We start from the raw sequence: 20,991 nt of genomic DNA, 5'->3' as shown, positions 1-20,991 counted from the left end.
CAAAGTCACTTGCTCAGGGCTGCTGGTGTGCATGGGTGTCCCTATCAGAAATAAAGAGGCTGATCTGAATAGAGTAGAGCAACCACCTGGGTTTTCACACTGCACATCTGAGTTGCCCTTTGGCTGAAAATGACTGGCTGATTCCTAAGGTAAGTGATGAAGAGGGGCAATGATAACTGTGACACAGTGAGGCAGCGTTCAGGCATCATGGCTTTGGCCTTCTCCAATATCATATATCTAGGACAAAGTGAACCTGTCAAAGCAGCAGCCTTGGCCAAGGTATGCGACCCTTCCCGTCTCTCTTATGAAGCTGGCCCTTGAATCCTGAAGCTGCTCAGTGGTGGACAGAAGCTTTATCAGGATAAAATAGATGAAGATATTTTAGCAGAGCCCATCACTAAGGAAGCACTTGAACTTGGGAAATGCCCAGCTTCCATTACGATCCCCTCCCAGGAATCTCTCCCTACCAGGGCTGCTGCTAGATGGATGGGTGAGTCAGAGTAAAAAAATCTAAAATCTGTCTGGAAGAGCACAGGATGAATCTCTGTCTAGCACAGAGACAGAAGCCTAATCTCTGAAGGTACTTGCAGTATCATGCGCCCAGCAAGGGAAGCAGGCCAGCAGCTTGGGAAAGAAATGGCAAGAGTAATCTCTTATCCTCTGAAATGTGGGTTAAAGATGGACAATCCATTAGTACTCGAATGACAGCAGAAGGTACTCGCATGAGAGAACGATGCCCGCAAAGCAAGCCTGCAGCGGGCACGTACAGAACGTGTCAGGACCAGGTCGCACGTGTGTGTGTATTTGCAGTATTGCCAGACAGGTGTCAGCATTAATGCTGAATTAATTTAATCTTCGTTGAAAGAAATTGACACAGAACAGAGGGTTAACACTGCTACTGAAATCTTAGTTTAGTGGACTTATTGAAGATTCAACTTCAGGAGAGAAAACAAATCCAAGCCTAAACCTCACACAGCAATCAATTGCACCACAGTGAACTTCTTTTTTTTTTTTTCTTTTTTTTTAAAAATCAGCAGGAAGGTTTTTATATCTTTAATACAAAAAATATATCCTGTACAATTTTTTCATCTCATGCTGTTTTCTATGCAGTATAAAATATATGTGTAAGTCAGTGCAGTAAATTACAAACACACATTTACAAATGGAAACTTAAAAGCCTGAGATCTGAACTAACACCTTTTCACTAGGTTTCTTTGCAACTTACCAAAAAACCTCTCCCAAAACGCAACCAACCAAACAAAAACAAACCCAACCATGTATTTTACATTTAAAAAAAAAAAAGAAATCAAGAAAACTGCAAATTCTATCTAAGTGAATCCATAAAACAGATTCATTGTGGCCTGCTGGAAAGGACTCATCTTTCTACTCCTCTTCTATCGCATCCATAGCACAACAGGAAGTCCTGTGATTTTGGAAGCTCTCCCAAGGGCTTGGAAAAAAAATCACGTAGGAGCCCAAGCTTATGCTTAAACTGTATTTTAAACTTGTTCCCCAATTTTTTTTACTAGTTTTATCAATCAAACATAATCAACTTCACAGCAAAACAAAATTTGATGTTTATAAAATTAAAGAATCAAACTCAAATGGATAAACACAGATGTTTTAAGATTTAATTTTTTCCCCAAAGCTTACCTTGCAGCCTTCACATGTAATGACACCATAATGGATTCCTGATGATTTGTCTCCACAGATCTTGCATGGAATAATTTCAATTTGAGCTGCAACAGAAGCATGCAACCAGTTAATTACATTTTCTTTTAAACACCTTATAAAAGCGTTCCCTGATCAGCATTTGTACAGTGAAAACTAATAACCTACTAAACATTATACTGCATTAACTATTCATTGCTGAACTGTGAGGGTCCCCCTAGAGCCTTGGACTAAATTATGGCTGCTCGTTATATAATAGCTTTCAGGTTATTAAAATGGGTCATTTGAGAAGGTGTTTAAGAACCCACAAGAAGGCTAGGATCAGCATTTCAAAGCCAAAAAGAACTGGGGAGATCACATTTTGGCTGAAGTACTAAATACTAAAAGGTTTCCTCCAATCTCCTTTCCTCAAAGTTGTTACAAAAGGTATAAAGTTTGTCCTGGCTGAAAATCCATTATATGAATGTAACGCTTTACACATAAGTGTCGTGGCCATCTAGTCTACACTACTGACTAGTTTTATACACAGATAAATACTGAAAATACTGGTAGCATTTTACATGAAGGATCTTAAATTCACAAAAAATTTTGATTGAATGTTTATTATTAATAATTTGTGTATTAACACGCTGAGACTGAAGAAGGGAGGAAAATACGGCACTACTCTAGGTGCACTGGAGTATATCTTCTCTTCTTTGTATTTCTCTCCCTTTCTTGAGAAAGGACCAGATGAACTCTATGAAAGCACTGCTTCTTTACTGAACTAAGTTTATCATGCTATAAAGCTCTTTCAGCATATATTGAAGTTCATAAGGTGCCCACCTGGGCAAGTAACACACATTACCAGGGAGTCTGTTCTGTGTAAATACCTAGGAATACATCCTCAAACTCCACCAGTGTATGTGGTTTGCATCCTTTGCAAGGTTCTATTACTAACAAAGTCTCTTTCCAAGCAGGACTTTTCACCAAGTATTGGTAGTGTTTCACAGTTCAGAAGTCCAATTTACTCTGTGTGTGTGTGCGCACGCATGCATTTTTTAAAAATGGTGTGTACCTGAGTGCTGTTGCCTTGTATGCGGTCTCCAAAATTCTGAGACTGGTTTGTGCAATGTTGTGGGACTAGGCTACATCAATTAAACTGGACTGCTCCATCCATAAGTTTCTCACAATCTCCAATGGAGTTTTTCCAAGATACAATGGGGTTTCTTACCATAATTTACTATCAGAAGAGCAGTTAATCTCCAATGAGGAGTTTAAAATCCATTAACACATTGTCTGATTACCTCAAAGAGACTTTATATTAACTTTGTTGAATTTATAGTTATCCAACAGTAAACCTTAAAGTACATTACATCACAATATTTGTGGGTACCTTAGCCTTTTTTCTCAGCATGAGTTCATATGGTAAATTGTGTATTGTTCTATGTACTGTTAAGCACTAAGATAGTGTGAAATGAATAGTTGTTAAGCAAGCAATGTCAGTTTTTCTTTCTGACCCACTTACATGCAATAGGGAGACTCACAGTTTAGGGTCAGGCATGTTATTGTAAGGGCCAGAAAACATTAAATGAATATGTCTTAAATTTATTACAGGCATCTGGCAAATTAGAATGTTCCCCAATCCATATAAAATGCAGTGAATGAAGCAACTACTGAGGAATAGTGACTTGCTCCCATGATTTGAACACTAGCTACTATGCTAAGCTCAGGAAAGCAGCACCAGCAGCTATGCAACTACACAGCTTCTTTACTGACATTTCTGTACCAGTGGTTCTCAAACATTTTCACACAGTGGGGCACTGCGTGCAACTGATTCTATACTGGGTACTTCCTACTTCCAGACATTTAATCCCACAATTTTCCTGGGGCAGTTATAATGATAGGCTGAAATGAAAGTGTCATATTAGGATTCTTAAGGAGACAGGACCTCTGAAACCTCTGCAGGCTTGCCTGTACCCTCCATACAAGCTCCTTAATTTCATTTTGCTGTTCCGCTTGCACGCTGAAAACAACAGGGGAGGAAGCTACCAAGTGTTAATTTATATTATTTTATTAATATATTATATGCATTAGTAATTACTATAGCAGCTGAGTGCCTCACAAATGTTCATGACTGAAGCACCTCACAACAGGACAAGTCATGCCTGACCAACCTGATTGCCTTCTATGATGAGATAACTGGCTCTGTGAATATGGGGAAAGTGGTGGATGTGATATATCTTGACTTTAGCAAAGCTTTTGATACAGTCTCCCACAGTATTCTTGCCAGCAAGTTACAGAAGTATGGATTGGATGAATGGACTATAAGATGGATAGAAAGCTGGCTAGATTGTCGGGCTCAATGGGTAGTGATCAACGGCTCAGTGTCTAGTTGGCAGCTGGTATCAAGCAGAGTGCGCTGGAGTCGGTCCTGGGGCCGGTTTTGTTCAACATCTTTATTAATGATCTGGATGATGGGATGAATTGCACCCTCAGCAAGTTCGAAGATGACACTAAACTGGGGGGAGAGTTAGGGTTATGCTGGAGGGTAGAGTTAGGGTCCAGAGTGACCTAGACAAATGGGAGGATTGGGCCAAAAGAAACCTGATGAGGTTCAACAAGGACAAGTGCAGAGTCCTGCACTTAGGAAGGAAGAATCCCATGCACCGCTACAGGCTGGGGACCGACTGGCTAAACAGCAGTTCTGCAGAAAAGGACCTGGGTATCACAGTGGATGAGAAGCTGGATATGAGTCAGCAGTATGCCCTTGCTGCCAAGAAGGCCAACTGCATATTGGGCTGTATTAGTAGGAGCATTGCCAGCAGATCGAGGGAAGTGATTATTCCCCTCTATTTGGCACTGGTGAGGCCACACCTGGAGTACTGTGTCCAATTTTGGTCCCCCAACTACAGAAGGGATGTGGACAAATTGGAGAGAGTCCAGTGGAGGGCAACGAAAATGATTAGGGGGCTGGGGCACATGACTTACGAGGAGAGGCTGAGGGAACTGGGGTTATTTAGTCTGCAGAAGAGAAGAGTGAGGGAGGATTTGATAGCAGCCTTCAGCTACCTGAGGGGGGTTCCAAAGAGGATGGTGCTAGGCTGCTCTCATTGGTGGCAGATGACAGAACAAGAAGCAATGGTCTCAAGTTGCAGTGGGGGAGATCTAGGTTAGATATTAGGAAACACTATTTCACTTGCAGGGTGGTGAAGCACTGGAATGGGTTACCTAGGGAGGTGCTGGAATCTTCATCCTTAGCCATTTTTAAGGCCCAGCTTGACAAAGCCCTGACCGGGATGATTTAGTTGGTGTTGGTCCTGCTTTGAGCAGGGGATTGGACTAGATGACCTCCTGAGGTCTCTTCCAACCCTAATATTCTATGATTCTAACAGGTGACATAGCATTATCCTTATTTTACAAACAGGAAACTGAGGCATGGATATTAAGCAACTGGCTTAATAACAGAGAAATTCTAAGACAACTTCAGGAATAAATTATCCAGCTCCCACTTCTGTACTTGAAATGTAAGACCCACTTTCGTCCCTGCTGTTGTGAGTTAACATCCTATTCGAATTCCTGTTGCCAGTCAATAGATAAGACTCAACTGGCCAGATAAACCTCAATATATAATTTAATACTCCACTTCTGTATATGTAATTCCTGTGTTGTTACATGTAGAAACTGATGTAATAAGGCTGTTTATATGTTATGACTAATGCATTCGTTAAAGTCTCATCTGAAGTTTAAGCATGCAATAGTTATTTCTTTACAAATTGTTAAGCAAGAGGACATTTGCAATTTGTTTCTGGAGAAATGTAACATGCCTTCACAATACTGGCCTAAGGCTAAGTGATGAATAGTCTAAAAAGGGCAATAATTAGCCTAAAATGCATTGTCTGGAATGTCCTACTGCGATGATGAAATGGAATTTACATAAAACACAAGAAGGGAAAGAGTTAGACCCTGGGCATGGAAGCATTTACTGATCATTATGGATAAGGGTAGTGGCACCAAATTAGATATGTTTTTAGAACTCTGAACTTGTCATAGAGTAGATTATCTTTAGTACACTTAGTTTCAATTATCACACAACATTTAATACTTAACCTTTACTTTTAACGTTTGAGCTACAATTCAGTGGAAGAAAGTTCTGAAGCATAAATTTCTTGGGATTGCCATAACCAATAATTGTATTAAAATTAATGCAGGGAAAGACATAAGATCAATTACTGCTTTAAGTGGTTGCTTTTGCAAATCATTATTAAAACAGAACCCTGTCACAAGTTCATATACCTCCTCTAAAATTATTAAAGGGCACAGCTACTTTATGGCTAGTGAATGCAAACTTTCTGTACATAAGCTACATGTTTTTCTTATAAGGGTGAAAATATGGTATCTTCTCTCTCATTTTTTAACTCTGACATACAACTATGCACTTGCTAAAATCTTGTCCATATGCAAACAAGATACATGGGAAACACTTTTGCATGTCAAAAATACGTTACAACTTGAGTTACTCACATTCCCAGTTTCAAAGTTTTCTGCCTATTAATGTTAATTGTATCTGCTTTGTGCTTACAGATATTTATACAGTAGGGTTTTTTTCCGGATTATATAAAATACTGCAATTCATGTTTTAAGCTAGAATTAGCCTAAATTATAGTTTACAATTCCAGTCTTCCCAGGTGGTGCTCAGACCGATTTTGGTTCATGCATGAACAAATAATTTCTTCCATATGAATTGGAGAAAAAATAAAACTCTTGTGGTTGCTTAGAAATGGCTATGGATACCTAGGTGACAGACATAGTTTGTACTGGTAGATTAGAATACTAAGAATATTTCATATTGTGGAAAAAACATGTTCCAGAACCATACTGAAAGTGTCCTGTGCAGAAGAAGGTGGCACACTCCCACCCAGAAATGGAATTAAAAAACCCAAGCCACACACCAAGAATCCCAAATACAGGCTCAAGCTGGCAGTCACCTGAGTAGCACAACAGGCCACTGCAGAAATAACTCTTGAGAACACGAAGTGGCCATTGAGGGAAAGAGGCAGTCCTTCTGAATATCTATGGTATTTATACTGTCCCCATCACATTAGTGTCTGAGTATCTCACAGTCTAATGTCTTCATCCTCACAACACCCCTGTGAGGTGGCAGTACTATTATCCCTGTTTTACAGTTGGGAAATGGAGGCACAGAGAGGCCAAGTCACTTGTCCAAGATCACACAGAAAATCTGTGGCAGATCAGTGAATTGACCCAGTATGTCCCAAGTGGTAGGCAAGTGCCCTAACTACTAGAGACTACTTTCCCATCCATCCCTGATGTTTTAATTTGGATGTTTTATTGACTGGCTATATTACCTCTTTGACATCCGTTTTGGTTGGTACAGTTTTGTTACATTTGCATTTTGAAAAATAAAATTATGTTTGTTTTAGCCTAATTGCACTCCCAACAGCCAACCAAAATCAGCACTAATTGGCATCTTTGTGAGCTGCCTATACTCAAAAAGCCTCCCTTCATCTCCTCTCACTCTGTGCTTCATTCCATCCAGGTCTGGAACAGTCTCCCTGCACTTCTCTGTGAAGAAGCCTCGCTCACAGTCCCTCCCCAAAACTCATTTCTTATAAGAGCATAAGAACGGCCAGACTGGGACAGACAAAAAGTCCATCTAGCCCAGTATCCTGTCTTCTGACAGGGGCCAATGCGAGCTGCCCCAGAGTGAATGAACAGGACAGGTAATCATCAAGTGATCCATCGCCTGTCACCCATTCCCAGCTTCTGGCAAACAGAGGCTAGGGACACCATCCCTGCCCATCCTGGCTAATAGCCATTGATGGACCAATCATCCATGAATTTATCTAGTTCTTTTTTGAACCCTGTTATACTTTTGGCCTTCGCAACATCCTCTGGCAAGGAGTTCCACAGGTTGACTGAGTTGTGTGAAAAAATACTTCCTTTTGTTTGTTTTAAATCTGCTGCCTATTTAATTTCATTTGGTGGCCCATAGTTCTTATGTTCTGAAATGGAGTAAATAACACTTCCGTGTTTACTTTCTCCACACCAGTCATGATTTTATAAACCTCTACCTTATCCCTCCTTAGTCTTCTCTTTTCCAAGCTGAAAAGTCCCAGTCATATTAATCACTTTTCATATGGCAACCGTTCCACAACCCTAATAATTTTTGTTGCCCTTTTCTGAACCTTTTCGAAGTCCAATAAATCTTTTTTGAGATGGGCGACCACATCTGCATGCAGTATTCAAGATGTGGGCATACCATGGATTTATATAGAGGCAATAGGATATTTTCTGTCTTATTATCTATCCCTTTCTTAGTGATTCCCAACATTATGTTATACGCTTTTTTGACTGCCGCTGCACATTGAGTGGATGTTTTCAGAGAACTATCCATAAGAACATAAGAATGGCCATACTGGGTCAGACCAAAGGTCCATCCAGCCCAGTATCCTGTCTACTGACAGTGGCCAATGCTAGGTGCCCCAGAGGGAGTGAACCTAACAGGTAATGATCAAGTGATCTCTCTCCTGCCATCCCTCAGACAAACAGAGGCTAGGGACACCATTCCTTACCTATCCTGGCTAATAGCCATTAATGGACTTAACCTCCATGAATTTATCCAGTTCTCTTTTAAACCCTGTTACAGTCCTAGCCTTCACAACCTCCTCAGGCAAGGAGTTTCACAGGTTGACTGTGCGCTGTGTGAAGAAGAACTTCCTTTTATTTGTTTTAAACCTGCTGACCATTAATTTCATTTGGTGGCCCCTAGTTCTTATATTATGGGAACAAGTAAATAAGTTTTCCTTATTCACTTTCTCCACACCACTCATGATTTTATATACCTCTATCATATCCCCCCTTAGTCCTCTCTTTTCCAAGCTGAAAAATCCTAGCCTCTTTAATCTCTCCTCATATGGGACCTATTCCAAACCCCTAATCATTTTAGTTGCCCTTCTCTGAACCTTTTCTAATGCCAGTATATCTTTTTTGAGATGAGGAGACCACATCTGTATGCAGTATTCAAGATGTGGGAGTACCATGTATTTATATAAGGGCAATAAGATATTCTCTGTCTTATTCTCCGTCCCTTTTTTAATGATTCCTAACATCCTGTTTGCTTTTTTGATTGCCGCTGCACACTGCGTGAATGTCTTCAGAGAACTATCCACGATGACTTCAAGATCTTTCTCCTGATTAGTTGTAGCTAAATTAGCCCCCATCATATTGTATGTATAGTTGGGGTTATTTTTTCCAATGTGCATTACTTTACATTTATCCACATTACATTTCATTTGCTATTTTGTTGTCCAATCACTTAGTTTTGTGAGATCTTTTTGAACGTCTTCACAGTCTGCTTTGGTATTAACTATCTTGAGCAGTTTACTATCATCTGCAAACTTTGCCACCTCACTGTTTACCCCTTTCTCCAGATCATTTATGAATAAGTTGAATAGGATTGGTCTTAGGACTGACTCTTGGGGAACACCACTAGTTACCCCTCTCCATTCTGAAAATTTACCATTTATTCCTACCCTTTGTTCCCTGTCTTTTAACCAGTTCTCAAACCATGAAAGGATCTTCCCTCTTATCCCATGACAACTTAATTTATGTAAGAGCCTTTGGTGAGGGACCTTATCAAAGGTTTTCTGGAAACTGAAGTACACTATGTCCACTGGATCCCCCTTGTCCACATGTTTGTTGACCCCTTCAAAGAACTCTAATAGATTAGTAAGACATTATTTCCCTTTACAGAAACCATGTTGACTTTTGCCCAACAATTTATGTTCTTCTATGTGTCTGACAATTTTATTCTTTACTATTGTTTCAACTAATTTGCCCGGTACTGATGTTAGATTTACCGGTCTGTAATTGCTGGGATCACCTCTAGAGCCCTTTTTAAATATTGGTGTTACATTAGCTATCTTCCAGTCATTGGGTACAGAAGCTGATTTAAAGGACAGGACATTGCTTTGATGCTCTTGACTCCAAGATTTCTTTCTTGAGTGGTAACAGCTAATTTAGACCCCATCATTTTATATGTACAGTTGGGATTATGTTTTCCAATGTGCAGTACTTTGCATTTATCAACAATGAATTTCATCTTACATTTTGTTGCCCAGTTACCCAGTTTTGAGAGATCCTTTTGCAGCTCTTCGCAGTCTGCCTGGGACTTACCTATCTTGAGTACTTTTGTATCATCTGCAAATTTTGCCACCTCACTGTTTACCCCTTTTCCCAGAATATGTTAAATAGGACTGGTCCCAGTACAGACCCCTGGGGGACACCACTATTTACCTCTCTCCATTCTGAAAACTGACCATTTATTCGTCTCCAGGTAATCACCCCTCCCTTATTAATTCTCACATCGTTCCCTCTAATGAAATATTGTCCTATGCCTTTTCTTGGTCAGATTGTCAACTCTTCAGGGTAGGGAAGGAATCTAACTCTACATTTGTGAAGTGCTGTGTAAACTTACAGTTCTTTACAAGTTTTACAATTTTATTATTTGTGGTATCCTGTGGAGAGTCCCAAGACCAGGGCCTGATTATGCTAGGCTCTGCAAGAGACAGCCCTTGCCCCAAATTTTTACAGTTTAAGACAAGTCAGACAAAGGAAGCATTATTCCATTTTATGAATGGGAAACTGAGTAACAGATTAAGACTCCGATTTAGCAAAACACCTAAGTATGTTATCAACAGAACCAGTAGAAAGTTTTCTTATTAAAAGTTTTTTCCTGTGGAAAAATGAGGTTTTGTTAAAAACAAAATTTTTCTGCAAGGAATTTCATTTGACAAATTTGTCACTTTTCAAAACTTTTTCAGAACAAAAAATGTAGGGAAACAAATTCCAATTCTTTTTCAGAAGTTTTCATTTCAAAATTGTAGGGGCTCCTACACACTTTTTGACTGGTTTCCAACTGGCAAAAGTGAGACAGTCAAAGTGTTGATCGCAGAGAGAAGGTCACTTTTAAAAGCAGGTTCTTTCTCCCCACACACTTACTATTTCCCAACTGTATAGTAACTTGAAAGAATTGCTAAACAAAAATGTAGGAAAACGTTCTCACCCCCAACCCTTTTGCAGAGGTTCAGAATTTCCTGCGGAAAAACAGAATGTCTGGATAGGAAAAAACAAATTCGGCGGGGGGGGGGGGGGAACAGTTTTCCCAGCAGTGGTAGTGATTAGTTTTGTGTATACACTCCTGTGGCATTGATTCCTGCTTTGCTGAGCAGAGATGGATTTAAGCACATGCTTAATTGCTTTGTTGAATTGGAGCCTATGTGCTCAATCCTGCAAAGCGCTAAGCATCTTGGCTCTGATCCTGCAATGTTCTTATGCAAGTGTTTTACTTCAAGCACATAAATAGTCCCATTTACATCACTGGGACTACTTGCATGGTCAAAGTGGCTAGATTGACCCTTCTGTGACTTGTTCAAGGCTGCACAAGTAGTTCACAGCAAAATCAGGAACTGAACCCAGATTTCCAAAGTCCCAGTCCAGTGCCTTAGCCAAAAAAGCTTCTTCCTCTCTACATAATAAATATTTAACAATAATGAAAAATCCTTTCCTGCATTTGAGTTAGATGTTTTCTACCTTATAGACCGTGCAGAATTTCCTTACCCCACACATTCAAATAGGGCGTTAAACTAGGTTAAGTATATAAACTGAGCTAACCTGCTCCTGAAAGGCTGCGATTTGTGCTACACATCATTGCTACTGCTGTTTTATAAGTATATTGATTAAATTAGGAGTCATACATATTCATTGACACAAACAAGCAAGGTACGTGTAATGTGCTGTTTAAAGCAACAAAATCTGAGCAGAAACTGAATTAACAAGGAACAATTTTACTATATAATATTCTAATCCCCCTGCATTTTCAGCTTCATTACCTAAACAATTTGCTCTGTCATGCACCCTAAGTAATTCAACTCAGCTGCTAATTTCTCTCCTCCAAACATCTGCAGTTTCAATAAACCAAAAGCTAGTGGCAGCACAGCTCCACAAATTTCGTCAATATGTTACATTTAGTTAAGCGACCATATGACTGTTCAGATGCATTAAGCTATTTAAAACCTCATTCATTCTAGGACTGTGAAAATGGCTAGAACAGCTTTGTTAGAACACATGCTATTTGTTTTGACAGAAACTTACTGGGCCAAATTCTACTAGTTACACAGGTACAATTCCACTGAAGTCAATGGGTGTGGTAAATGGGTGGACCCAAGAGCATCAAAGCATAAATTAAAAACAAAATATGAGGAAGAAAGGCTCCAGTGCCTGGCTTAAACTCCTTGTGCCTGAACATTGCTCGGACCCTGTCAGAAGGCCACTAAGAGTATGAAAATATGTAGATGGATAAACAGTATGGGGTCAAATTTTTAGAAGGATGGACTCCTGGCCTCTTCTTCTTTCTGGCACAATTTGGGCCCACAATATTAATTGCTGGTGAAAATTTAAGTCCTTCTGCGTCTAATAGCCTGATTTGAGTGTGCCAGAGGGCAACTATGCTCTTCCATTCAGGTTCTTGTACCATGCCCATCATCCAGGTATCTGTGTGTATTGCTCTATATTACACCACAAGATGCAACATACAAATTTTAAGTAGCTCAAGCTTTGTTACTGAATTAAGAAACTTGCTAGAGTAACTGCAGGCTATATGAAAAATGGTCTGGATTCCATAAGGGTGTAATTACTGCTTTTTAAATAAGTTTTTGTTGTTGTGGTGGTGTCTTTTAACTGATCTGTTCAGTTGACTAACTGCTGGACAATTTTAAGTTGCCTGAGGATCTGCTAAACATTACAAATGGCTGGACCAATTTTTCTTCTACAAATAATACTTTCAATAATTAAAAAACCAACTGTGTAAAAGCAGATTCTCTTATAAGATAAAGTAGCACAACCTTCTAGAAGAATCACAAACACACAGGGAAGACAAGCAGTTACCTTAATTCAAAATTAAGTGGAAAGCATTTGGTGGGGGGGGGGTACAAAGTTCATCCCTTTCCTCATCCTTATAGTCCATAACTGAGCCAACCATGGGTTGACTTGATCTTGAGACACATGCAATTGTGTGGGCAACACAAAGCAGTTAAGAACTACTGAACAAAGTGTTGTGGGAGAACTCATTTGCATGGAGTTTTCTACCTCTCGATACGCTGTCTAACTGTAAATGATTTCATCTTGCTCCTAGCTCTCCCCATTTTCTTGGTTTTACCTACACTTGAGCTGATTTCTTCCCTCTTGCACCAATGCTACTTTGGTATGTCAAGCTTATAATATCAAACACTTGACATCATGCATACATGTGAAAGACACCTTGACTTTTATCCTTATGTTCAGAGACACTTCCATTGGACTTCAAGCCATTCATTGATTTTTATGAATGCAACTGATGGCACTGAGAAAGGATAAAAACATTGTATCTTTTTATGTCTCTGCACAGGTGCCTGTTTGCTTGAAGGCACAGTTAGTTACACACACAAAACTGGACACTGTGGCTGAATAGAAGGATTTTTGTATTATGCAACAGACACCTGTCATGAACTAAACAGCAGTGCCTCTGCCACCCACAGTTGACTGCTGCCATAAGGAGAAAAAAGTGCAATCTAATTTGCATCTGAAAACTAGATGTTCTTCCCAAATGCTTGCGGAGGGCATGACAGGTAGAGATGGCTCTTGCATTGAACAGTAGCCACATTATGAAGCCACTTCATTGCAGGCTGGAATACAATACAACAGCAATCAACTAAGTGACAAGTCTATACCTAAGGAAGGATTAGGACTGTCACATCCAGAGAACGTGTATGACTCTGTTGGGTACATGAGCACAGATGTGCAAGGACAGCCAATAATGAAAATGCTGGCACCTAAGGTACACAGGCAAAACAGCTTAAAGCATTAACCATGCATGTTTTAAAAGTCTCCCCCAACTAGCTGTTTATAATGAAGTTTTAGACAATGTTTGTTTTTCTATTGGGAAGACACAAAGTTTGTTATTGCTCAAGAGTATTTGAAGTCAATAATGATTTCTTAAAGAGCAGTCAAACATTTGTTTTGGAAAGACCAAGAATGACATGAACTAAACAGATAAGAAAAGATAGTTCACATTTTGGTTTTCCCAACTTAGACAGCAGCATGCAAGCAGAGAACACAGCTGTTCATAAGAAACACTGGACCAGATCCTCAGCTGATGTAAATCAACCTAGTGCCATTTTAGTCAATGGAATTATGACTGTACACCAGCTGAAGATCTGGCCTGTTATCAATGCATCTAGTCTTGAATTAAGCCTTCATTGCCAGACTGTTTACTTTAACTTCACTGTCTTGCTGGACACAAAATACATTTGTTTATTTCTACTTTCCATTCATCATGATTTTGTGAAGGACTGTGTGTGTGTGTAAAAGTGTTCCACTGGTTATTTGAAAGCTATTTCCTTGGAAAAAATCTCTCTTCATTAGCTGTAAAGCGTGCTTAAAAAAAAAAAAATCACAGCTTTGTGAAATGCATGAAATTATAGAAGACTGGACATTTAAGAACAATTAATTCTTTAGATTAATCTTTTAGTGTATATTTTAATAACATAGCAAGATGGTATTTAAGGATACTCATCTTGTAACATTCTTTGAGGATAAGACAACATACCAGGCATAACAAAAAACCCAATTACCAGCTGTGATCACAGATTCTGTCCCTCTCCCCGATGGAGAAGATGATGCAATCACCAACCACAGCATGTAGCATAATCATTACTTCACTGCAGTTTCAAAATAGATGATCTAAAATTACTGCAAATGGGAGAGGAGGAAAAGAGCAGAGAAAGGAGAAGGGGAGAGGTCCTCCTATACAAGGCCCTGTAGGTGCCAAAGCCAAGGTATTTTAAGACTGGTTTGACTATTTCAACAAGGTAAGAAAAGGCTTCCAAGTTTAATAAAATGGCAGGATCATCCTGTAACATGTTGGTTTTTCATACAAGACAGAGCTGGGATCCTTTCTCCAGTACCTGAATAGCACACATTTGTGAATCAAACATGTTTAAACAATTCTGGCCCTTTTTTTTACTTTTATATTAACTGTATGGGCCATCCAAGGCATGAATGGGAGTGGAACAGATATGGGGTATGTTCAATATACAACATGATTCTTAAATACCACTTTAGTAAAACAGGTCTTCATAATCAGAAAAAATACATTGTACAGCCTCATTTAAGAAATGGCAACAATATGCTTATCCTAAATCAGAGTTAACACTGGCTAGGACAATGGTTCAGGAGATGGGCATTCTATTTCTGATGTTGGTGCTGTCCTGCTGTGTTAATTTGGACATCAGTCTGTGCCTCCATTTCCCTTCCTGTATAATGGAAATGATAATTCTCTACCCCAAATAAGTATCTTGAGCCTTAGTCTTTACAGTTAAATCCTATACATGGTTGTCATGGAGGTGTGACTGCCCTGTAGTGCCTGCTACGTGTGGCACTGCAGGTACTCCCTTCCTCATTTTCCTCCTCCTGCCCCAGGGTTTTCTATCTCTTCCAGGGTTCACATTGCTCAGCCATCCAGCAGGGTCACTGAGTTCAATACCCTTTCAGGATAATAAGTCCAAATAAAAATCCAAAACAAAAGGCTTTTCTGACCTTTGGGGTGTCTCTGGAGCCTATCCTCTTCCCAGTCCCTTTTGGGTTACCTTTCAGTATCTCTAGCCCTGCTTAAATAGGAGGCCCCAGCTCTCCTCCTCAGAGCTGAGTTGTAAGTTAGCCAGCTTCTTTCTCAGCTGGCCCCTTTCCCCAATTAGTACTCAGAGTGCACAGGACAGCCTTCTCCTGCTAGAGTCTGCCTTGCCATGAGGGAGGAAGCAGCATTTATGTTCATCCTTCCCCTTCCCAACTCACCCCCACTGTTTGGGTGAATGGACAGTCTCCACCTGCCCTCTCTGCAAGGCTCCGGATCTCAAGGCCTTAAAGTCATATTGATGGGATTTCCTCCCAAGAACCACTTACTTCCCAGACAACTTCCCCTCTATAAAGATCTCTTAGGTCCTTGTATACATGTCAGACCTTTCAGAATGTTAAAGGGCAACACCTCATCATGGGGATGGGGTGACTACTAGGCACCACTACCCTTAAGGGGGCAGGCTATCCCATCACACTGTTGCATAGCCAAATAAACTGGGACATGCACTAGGTAGCTTTATTGGGGTCAATTTGGAAATGAATTCTCCCCCCGACAGGCTATTTGCCCTTTTCATTCTTCTAAGGTGCTTTGAGATCCTCAGATTGAACTATCATGGACACGCAAAACACTGCTGCAAGGTGTCTGAACTCTAGAATTTCAGCTACCATGTTAGGTATATTTTTTTACATTTAATAAACAAGATTTAAGAACATAATTACATAGCCATAAAATACTGCCATTGACATGGCAATATCAAATATTTAGATGCACAAACACCCCAATTTACCTGTAATGAATTTTTTTTTTAAATAAACTCAAGTTCAGCTTGTTGTAACAGCACTTGAGAATGGTGAACAGCAGCTTCTCTAAATACAGTTTCTGTTCTGAGTTGCTACTGCCTTTATTCAGTAAGCAGCTGGCAAACAAAGTTGACCCAGGCTGGATGATGTTACAGGACTCTAGGGTTCATAGAATTTTTGTCATAACCACTAACCTTGGTCACTTGTGAAGATGAGCACATAGCAGGGATACTTGTATGGTCCTACTGTCACATGCTGTACACTAGGGTGTTCTACTGCTAGGAGAGGCCAATCCACATTTTGTATAAAAAAAATAAGCTGGTAGGCCTATGCTCCTGTGCTCTCAGGAGTGGTACCCTGAAGACTTCTGATCTTGAGGCAGCGTGTGTCCCCTTATGTCTTTTATTTAGCTGGGGGCTTGTGAAGTTTTCATAGTTGATTTTTCCTTGCGCATTTAAAGAAATAACGTGTACTGAATGGGGTCTGCATATTGGTTTCTCTTTTGCTAGCGACAATGGAAAGGGATAGGAAAGCCAAATTTAGCACCTGCAGTGTAAATCTTGAATCATGCCATTTGACCAGCTGGTTGGACAATGGTAAGCATTTTTCTTGGAATTTTTTTTTTTTTAAAAAAACAACCCAAATGCTTTCCATTTTTGGATGAAAAACTGAAAAAAAAAATTTTTTTCAACCAAAAACCAGAAAATATAGAATTTTTTTTCTTCATTTTGAAGAAGACTCTCCCTCCCGCCTCCAAAAAAAAATAAAAATAAAAAATTCCATACTTTCATGGATTAACCCAGAGCAGAAGTTATCTCATGTTTCAGGCTAGATTTCCTACCATTAGCTGGTGAAATTCTAATTTCATTACATCCACATCATTTTCCGCAAGCTTCTTCTCCTCAAACACATACATTTATTTATAGGAACATTTTTAAATGCTATGTTTTCCTATCACCTAAAAGAAAAAGCAGAAATGACCAAGTACCTAAAAAATGTTAAGCAAACATTTAACAGATCTGCCAGAAATATCACATCTCACTATACTGACCTTTATTTTAATGGGTTTTTTTAACATGTGGCAAGCATGCTTCTAAATCATTATATAACTAAAGAAGCAACTGGTGTAGCCTCCATCCAAAAGGTGTACAATCGTGCCATATGCAGGATTATGAAGTTAAATATAGTTGGCAGTTGAATTATGCTTGGTTTGCTTCATAGGGCGTCTTACACCAGCATTTTATAGTGTGGTGGGAAGGGTACTTAAGAGACGAACATTAGGCATTTTTTAACTATACAAAACATTAAATATGGCTGCTTTTTCTTCAAAAGAGCCCCGTACATTTGTGTTATCTGTTTGCAAAATTACACCTCAGTTCAATAGCCTTATTACTATCTGTACTAGCAAAAATCAAATGACACCTACTATTACTAGAAAAAAGCAGGTAGGAAAGCTAATCAGCTTGCAATATTGTGTCAACATTATTAACAAGTTCAGCTAAATTCATTAATGCTAACAAGGTGACAGTTAGGCTCCTGAATTGTTAAAAGGACACTTGTCAGTGTTAATGAGGCTAAAATATGACCCACGTTGTCGGTAGTTCTACCTTTTGCATCCTTTGCACATGCACACTTTTATAGTTAATAACACTGCAGAATATTGTTTAAAAAGCTGAGTGTGTTTAACAAACTGTTGCATCCCTATTCCTCTATCATAACACGTATGCATTAATCTGTTTACACGTACCATTAGGCTAAATCATATACCAGTTTAGTGGTAATTTCCAGAATCCAGAAGGTAAAATTAAACAGATGGGATTACAGTCAAGGTAGTGTCCCTTTAAATAGAGCATTTTATCATGACTTGGCTTTCTCCAGTGCCTTTGCTAGGGCATAGAGACTTCATTGGGGGTTTTGCCTCAGAGAGAATGGGTAGGATGTGTTCCTTGGAGCACTCAGAAGTGCTACTTTGAGTGATTATGTTAAAAGCCTGTCAACCACAGATGGCATATAAGCCACTTCCCCACAAGAGAGCTGAGCTTTGATGAAAAACCACTCTAAAATCTGAATTTACCTTTTATAAAGTAAAGTGAGCAGAGAAACCATCTCACCCAGACAAGGAGTTCTTCCAAACTGAAGTGACTACATCTGCATTTAAAAAATATTTTCCTTTATTTTAGCTGCATGGGAACTTGATGTCATTTAAAAGATTTCCTTTGATGTTGCATGCCAAGTGGCACAATTAGTTTCCTATATAAAGATATACTCTGTCTAGTTTAAATTTTCATATTAAAGTGATTCATCTAATAGAAGTACAATAACAACCAAACACAGGCTCACAGTCTCAGAATAGTCAAAAAAGTTTCCATTCACTATCAGTCAACTTCTCTCCCTTGAAACAGATCTTCCTGGGTCCATTTGTGGTAAAAAGTTCTGGGCATTTATTCTGTATGTTGGGCTTCCTGTAATACTTGGCTATTAAAAGCTCATCAATGTTAAAAATCATCAATAAATTAAGATCATCAGAGCTGTCTACTTGACCCAAGTCTATGCACCATCTCCTTATATTAATCCCTTTACCAGATCCAGAGAATTATTTTAACCACTAATAAAGATAAAAAAGTGTGTTTTTCATTAGCACCATCTCTAGTGCACCTATGCTGCTTTGCCTTTTCATAGGAAATGTAATCAGGTCTCTTAAATAGCGAGACAACTATTTCAGAGGATGCCAAATCCACAGCTATTGCAGTCAGTTACCTACTTAGTTTCTAGTGGCAAGCACCAAAAATATTGATTATAATAGATGTTTTCTCCATCTGAAGGGAAAGAAAAATGTATCTATAAACTTCTACTGACATCTATAAGCAAGAGGATAATTTGCAGTTCTTGCATTTCTTAACCTGTAGATGTCACTGCAGTCAATGCATATTGGACAGTGGGAAGAGAAACTTAAACCTCATGCCAAACCCGTGGAAAAAACCCCACAGAAATTGGACTTGTTTTTTGCTTAATTGGCTTGCAAGTTACTTGTTGGCTAGTTTTTGGCTTGTAGCTTGTCGGGCTTGTAGCTTGTTACTCCTTTTTTTTTTTATCAGCTCCTGGCAAGCAGGGGTAAGGGGTGGGAGAGAGAGTCAGGGGTGCACAGCAGGCCCACCACAGTCCTAGACTGCATGCCATGGGGATCTAGTCAGGGGGGTAGCAGTGTTAGTCTGTATCCACAAAAACAATAAGGAGTCCGGTGGCACCTTAAAGACTAACAGATTTCATGCATCTGAAGAAGTGTTTTTTTACCCATGAAAGTTTATGCCCAAATAAATCTGTTAGTCTTTGAGGTGCCACCGGACTCCTTGTTGTTTTTGTGGATACAGACTAACATGGCTACCCCCTGATACTTAAGAACATCTAGCGTAAGTATAGTAAAATGTTAAAAACAAACAAACAAGAGTTTTGGAAGAGATAAAACCTCAATGCTTCAAGGCACAAGCCAGCCTCTACTTATTGGGTAAGTTATCCCATAACTAGCTATTGCAGGTTTCTTGCATCGCTCTCTGAAGTATCCACTACTGGCACTACCAGTGACAAGATACTGACCTAGATGGACTTTCATCCAGTCTGACAATTCCTAATATATAATTATTAACCTATATACCCAAAATATGCTTATGAAAAGTATAAGAAAATAGTTGTTCTCTTCTTAATAATGGTAGTATTTAAGTAGCTCCAACTGGACTGAAGTTTATACTCCAACTTGCTGAACAGGATAGCAGAGGGGACAGTTTCTTTGCTACTGATCTTCTTGGCTGGCCATATAGCAATCACAAAGCAAACTGACAGCAAAGTTAAAAAAAAGTAAGGTCTCGTTCTCCATTGTGTTATTCCAGTTTCATGCTGGTGTGACTCCATTAATATGAATGGAGTTACATTAGTATAAAACTGCAGTAACACAATGGGTAATTGGGTCATTCAGCTTTATAAATAAGAGCTTAAAATTTGCAAAATGTTGTGAAATGTATAAAAAGATGCTGAACCATCTGAAGCAGTGGATACCATTATTTTAATTCATACTCGCAAATTTCTCTCCTCCTGGACATTAATACAATGGATTTTTGTTTGCAGAATATTTCAGTGAGACATTTCAATTTGCCACATGCAAATTTTCCCAGCAATACCCTGAAAGCAGCAGTTCATGGATCTAGGAAATTAGCAGTGCAATGTGATACCCAAGTGGATGGGAGTTCATAGGCTGTGTTTAAAGAAAACTGCTCAGATATCCAGTGGGCATGCTCAGATGTGAGTTTTCCATCACTTATAGGTTACAGCTCATTTCAGAATGCTTTCTTTAAACCATGCACTTGCACAGCTGCCCATTAGAATAATGTCCATTCCAAGATGCAATAGTCAGATGTTTTTGCTGTAGACTTTTTTCTGTGGTTCTCCTCCCCACACTCTACCATATCTCAAAAATGGCTATGTTCAAAGCAGAGAAATCATCTTCTGTGAGAGACCAAGCATGGAAAATTTCATCTCCTCCCCCTCCTAAAAAACAGAATGGTTTAGAAAATTATAAGCCTATGAAAAAGAGGAGATTCTAATGGAAACTGTTCTGCAACCATAATTAGAGTAGGTGCTACAATCTACCGGTATCCATCATAAATTCTTGTTTTGCACACCCACTTTACAGCATTTAATTTCCTGTCTGTGAATGATAAAACCACCTCAGAGTGTAGATAAAACAGATCTGGTTGCTGTTCAATATTAGTTATACTGATGATCTGAATTTGAAAAAAAAACCATCAACCATACATTTCCAAGGTATTTTCACATATGAATATTTTATGTTGCATCAAAATG

At 39.2% G+C, this 20,991-nt stretch overlaps 1 protein-coding gene across 4 annotated transcripts in view; it reads right to left on the bottom strand.

Moving 5' to 3' along the window:
- Nucleotides 1-20,991, bottom strand: part of RORA (RAR related orphan receptor A) — a 539,784-nt gene that overhangs the window by 38,368 nt on the left and 480,425 nt on the right. For all 4 annotated transcript variants that reach the window (XM_037910469.2, XM_037910467.2, XM_043524578.1 and 1 more), the window contains one exon: nt 1,654-1,739. In XM_037910469.2, the coding sequence (XP_037766397.1) occupies nt 1,654-1,739 (86 nt within the window). The remainder of the gene's footprint in view (nt 1-1,653; nt 1,740-20,991) is intronic.

Source organism: Chelonia mydas, chromosome 10, assembly GCF_015237465.2.
Source record: "Chelonia mydas isolate rCheMyd1 chromosome 10, rCheMyd1.pri.v2, whole genome shotgun sequence".
NCBI classification, from domain to species: domain Eukaryota; kingdom Metazoa; phylum Chordata; order Testudines; family Cheloniidae; genus Chelonia; species Chelonia mydas.
The sequence above is the reverse complement of the archived record's forward strand: the minus strand, read 5'-3'. Positions and strand labels throughout refer to the sequence as shown.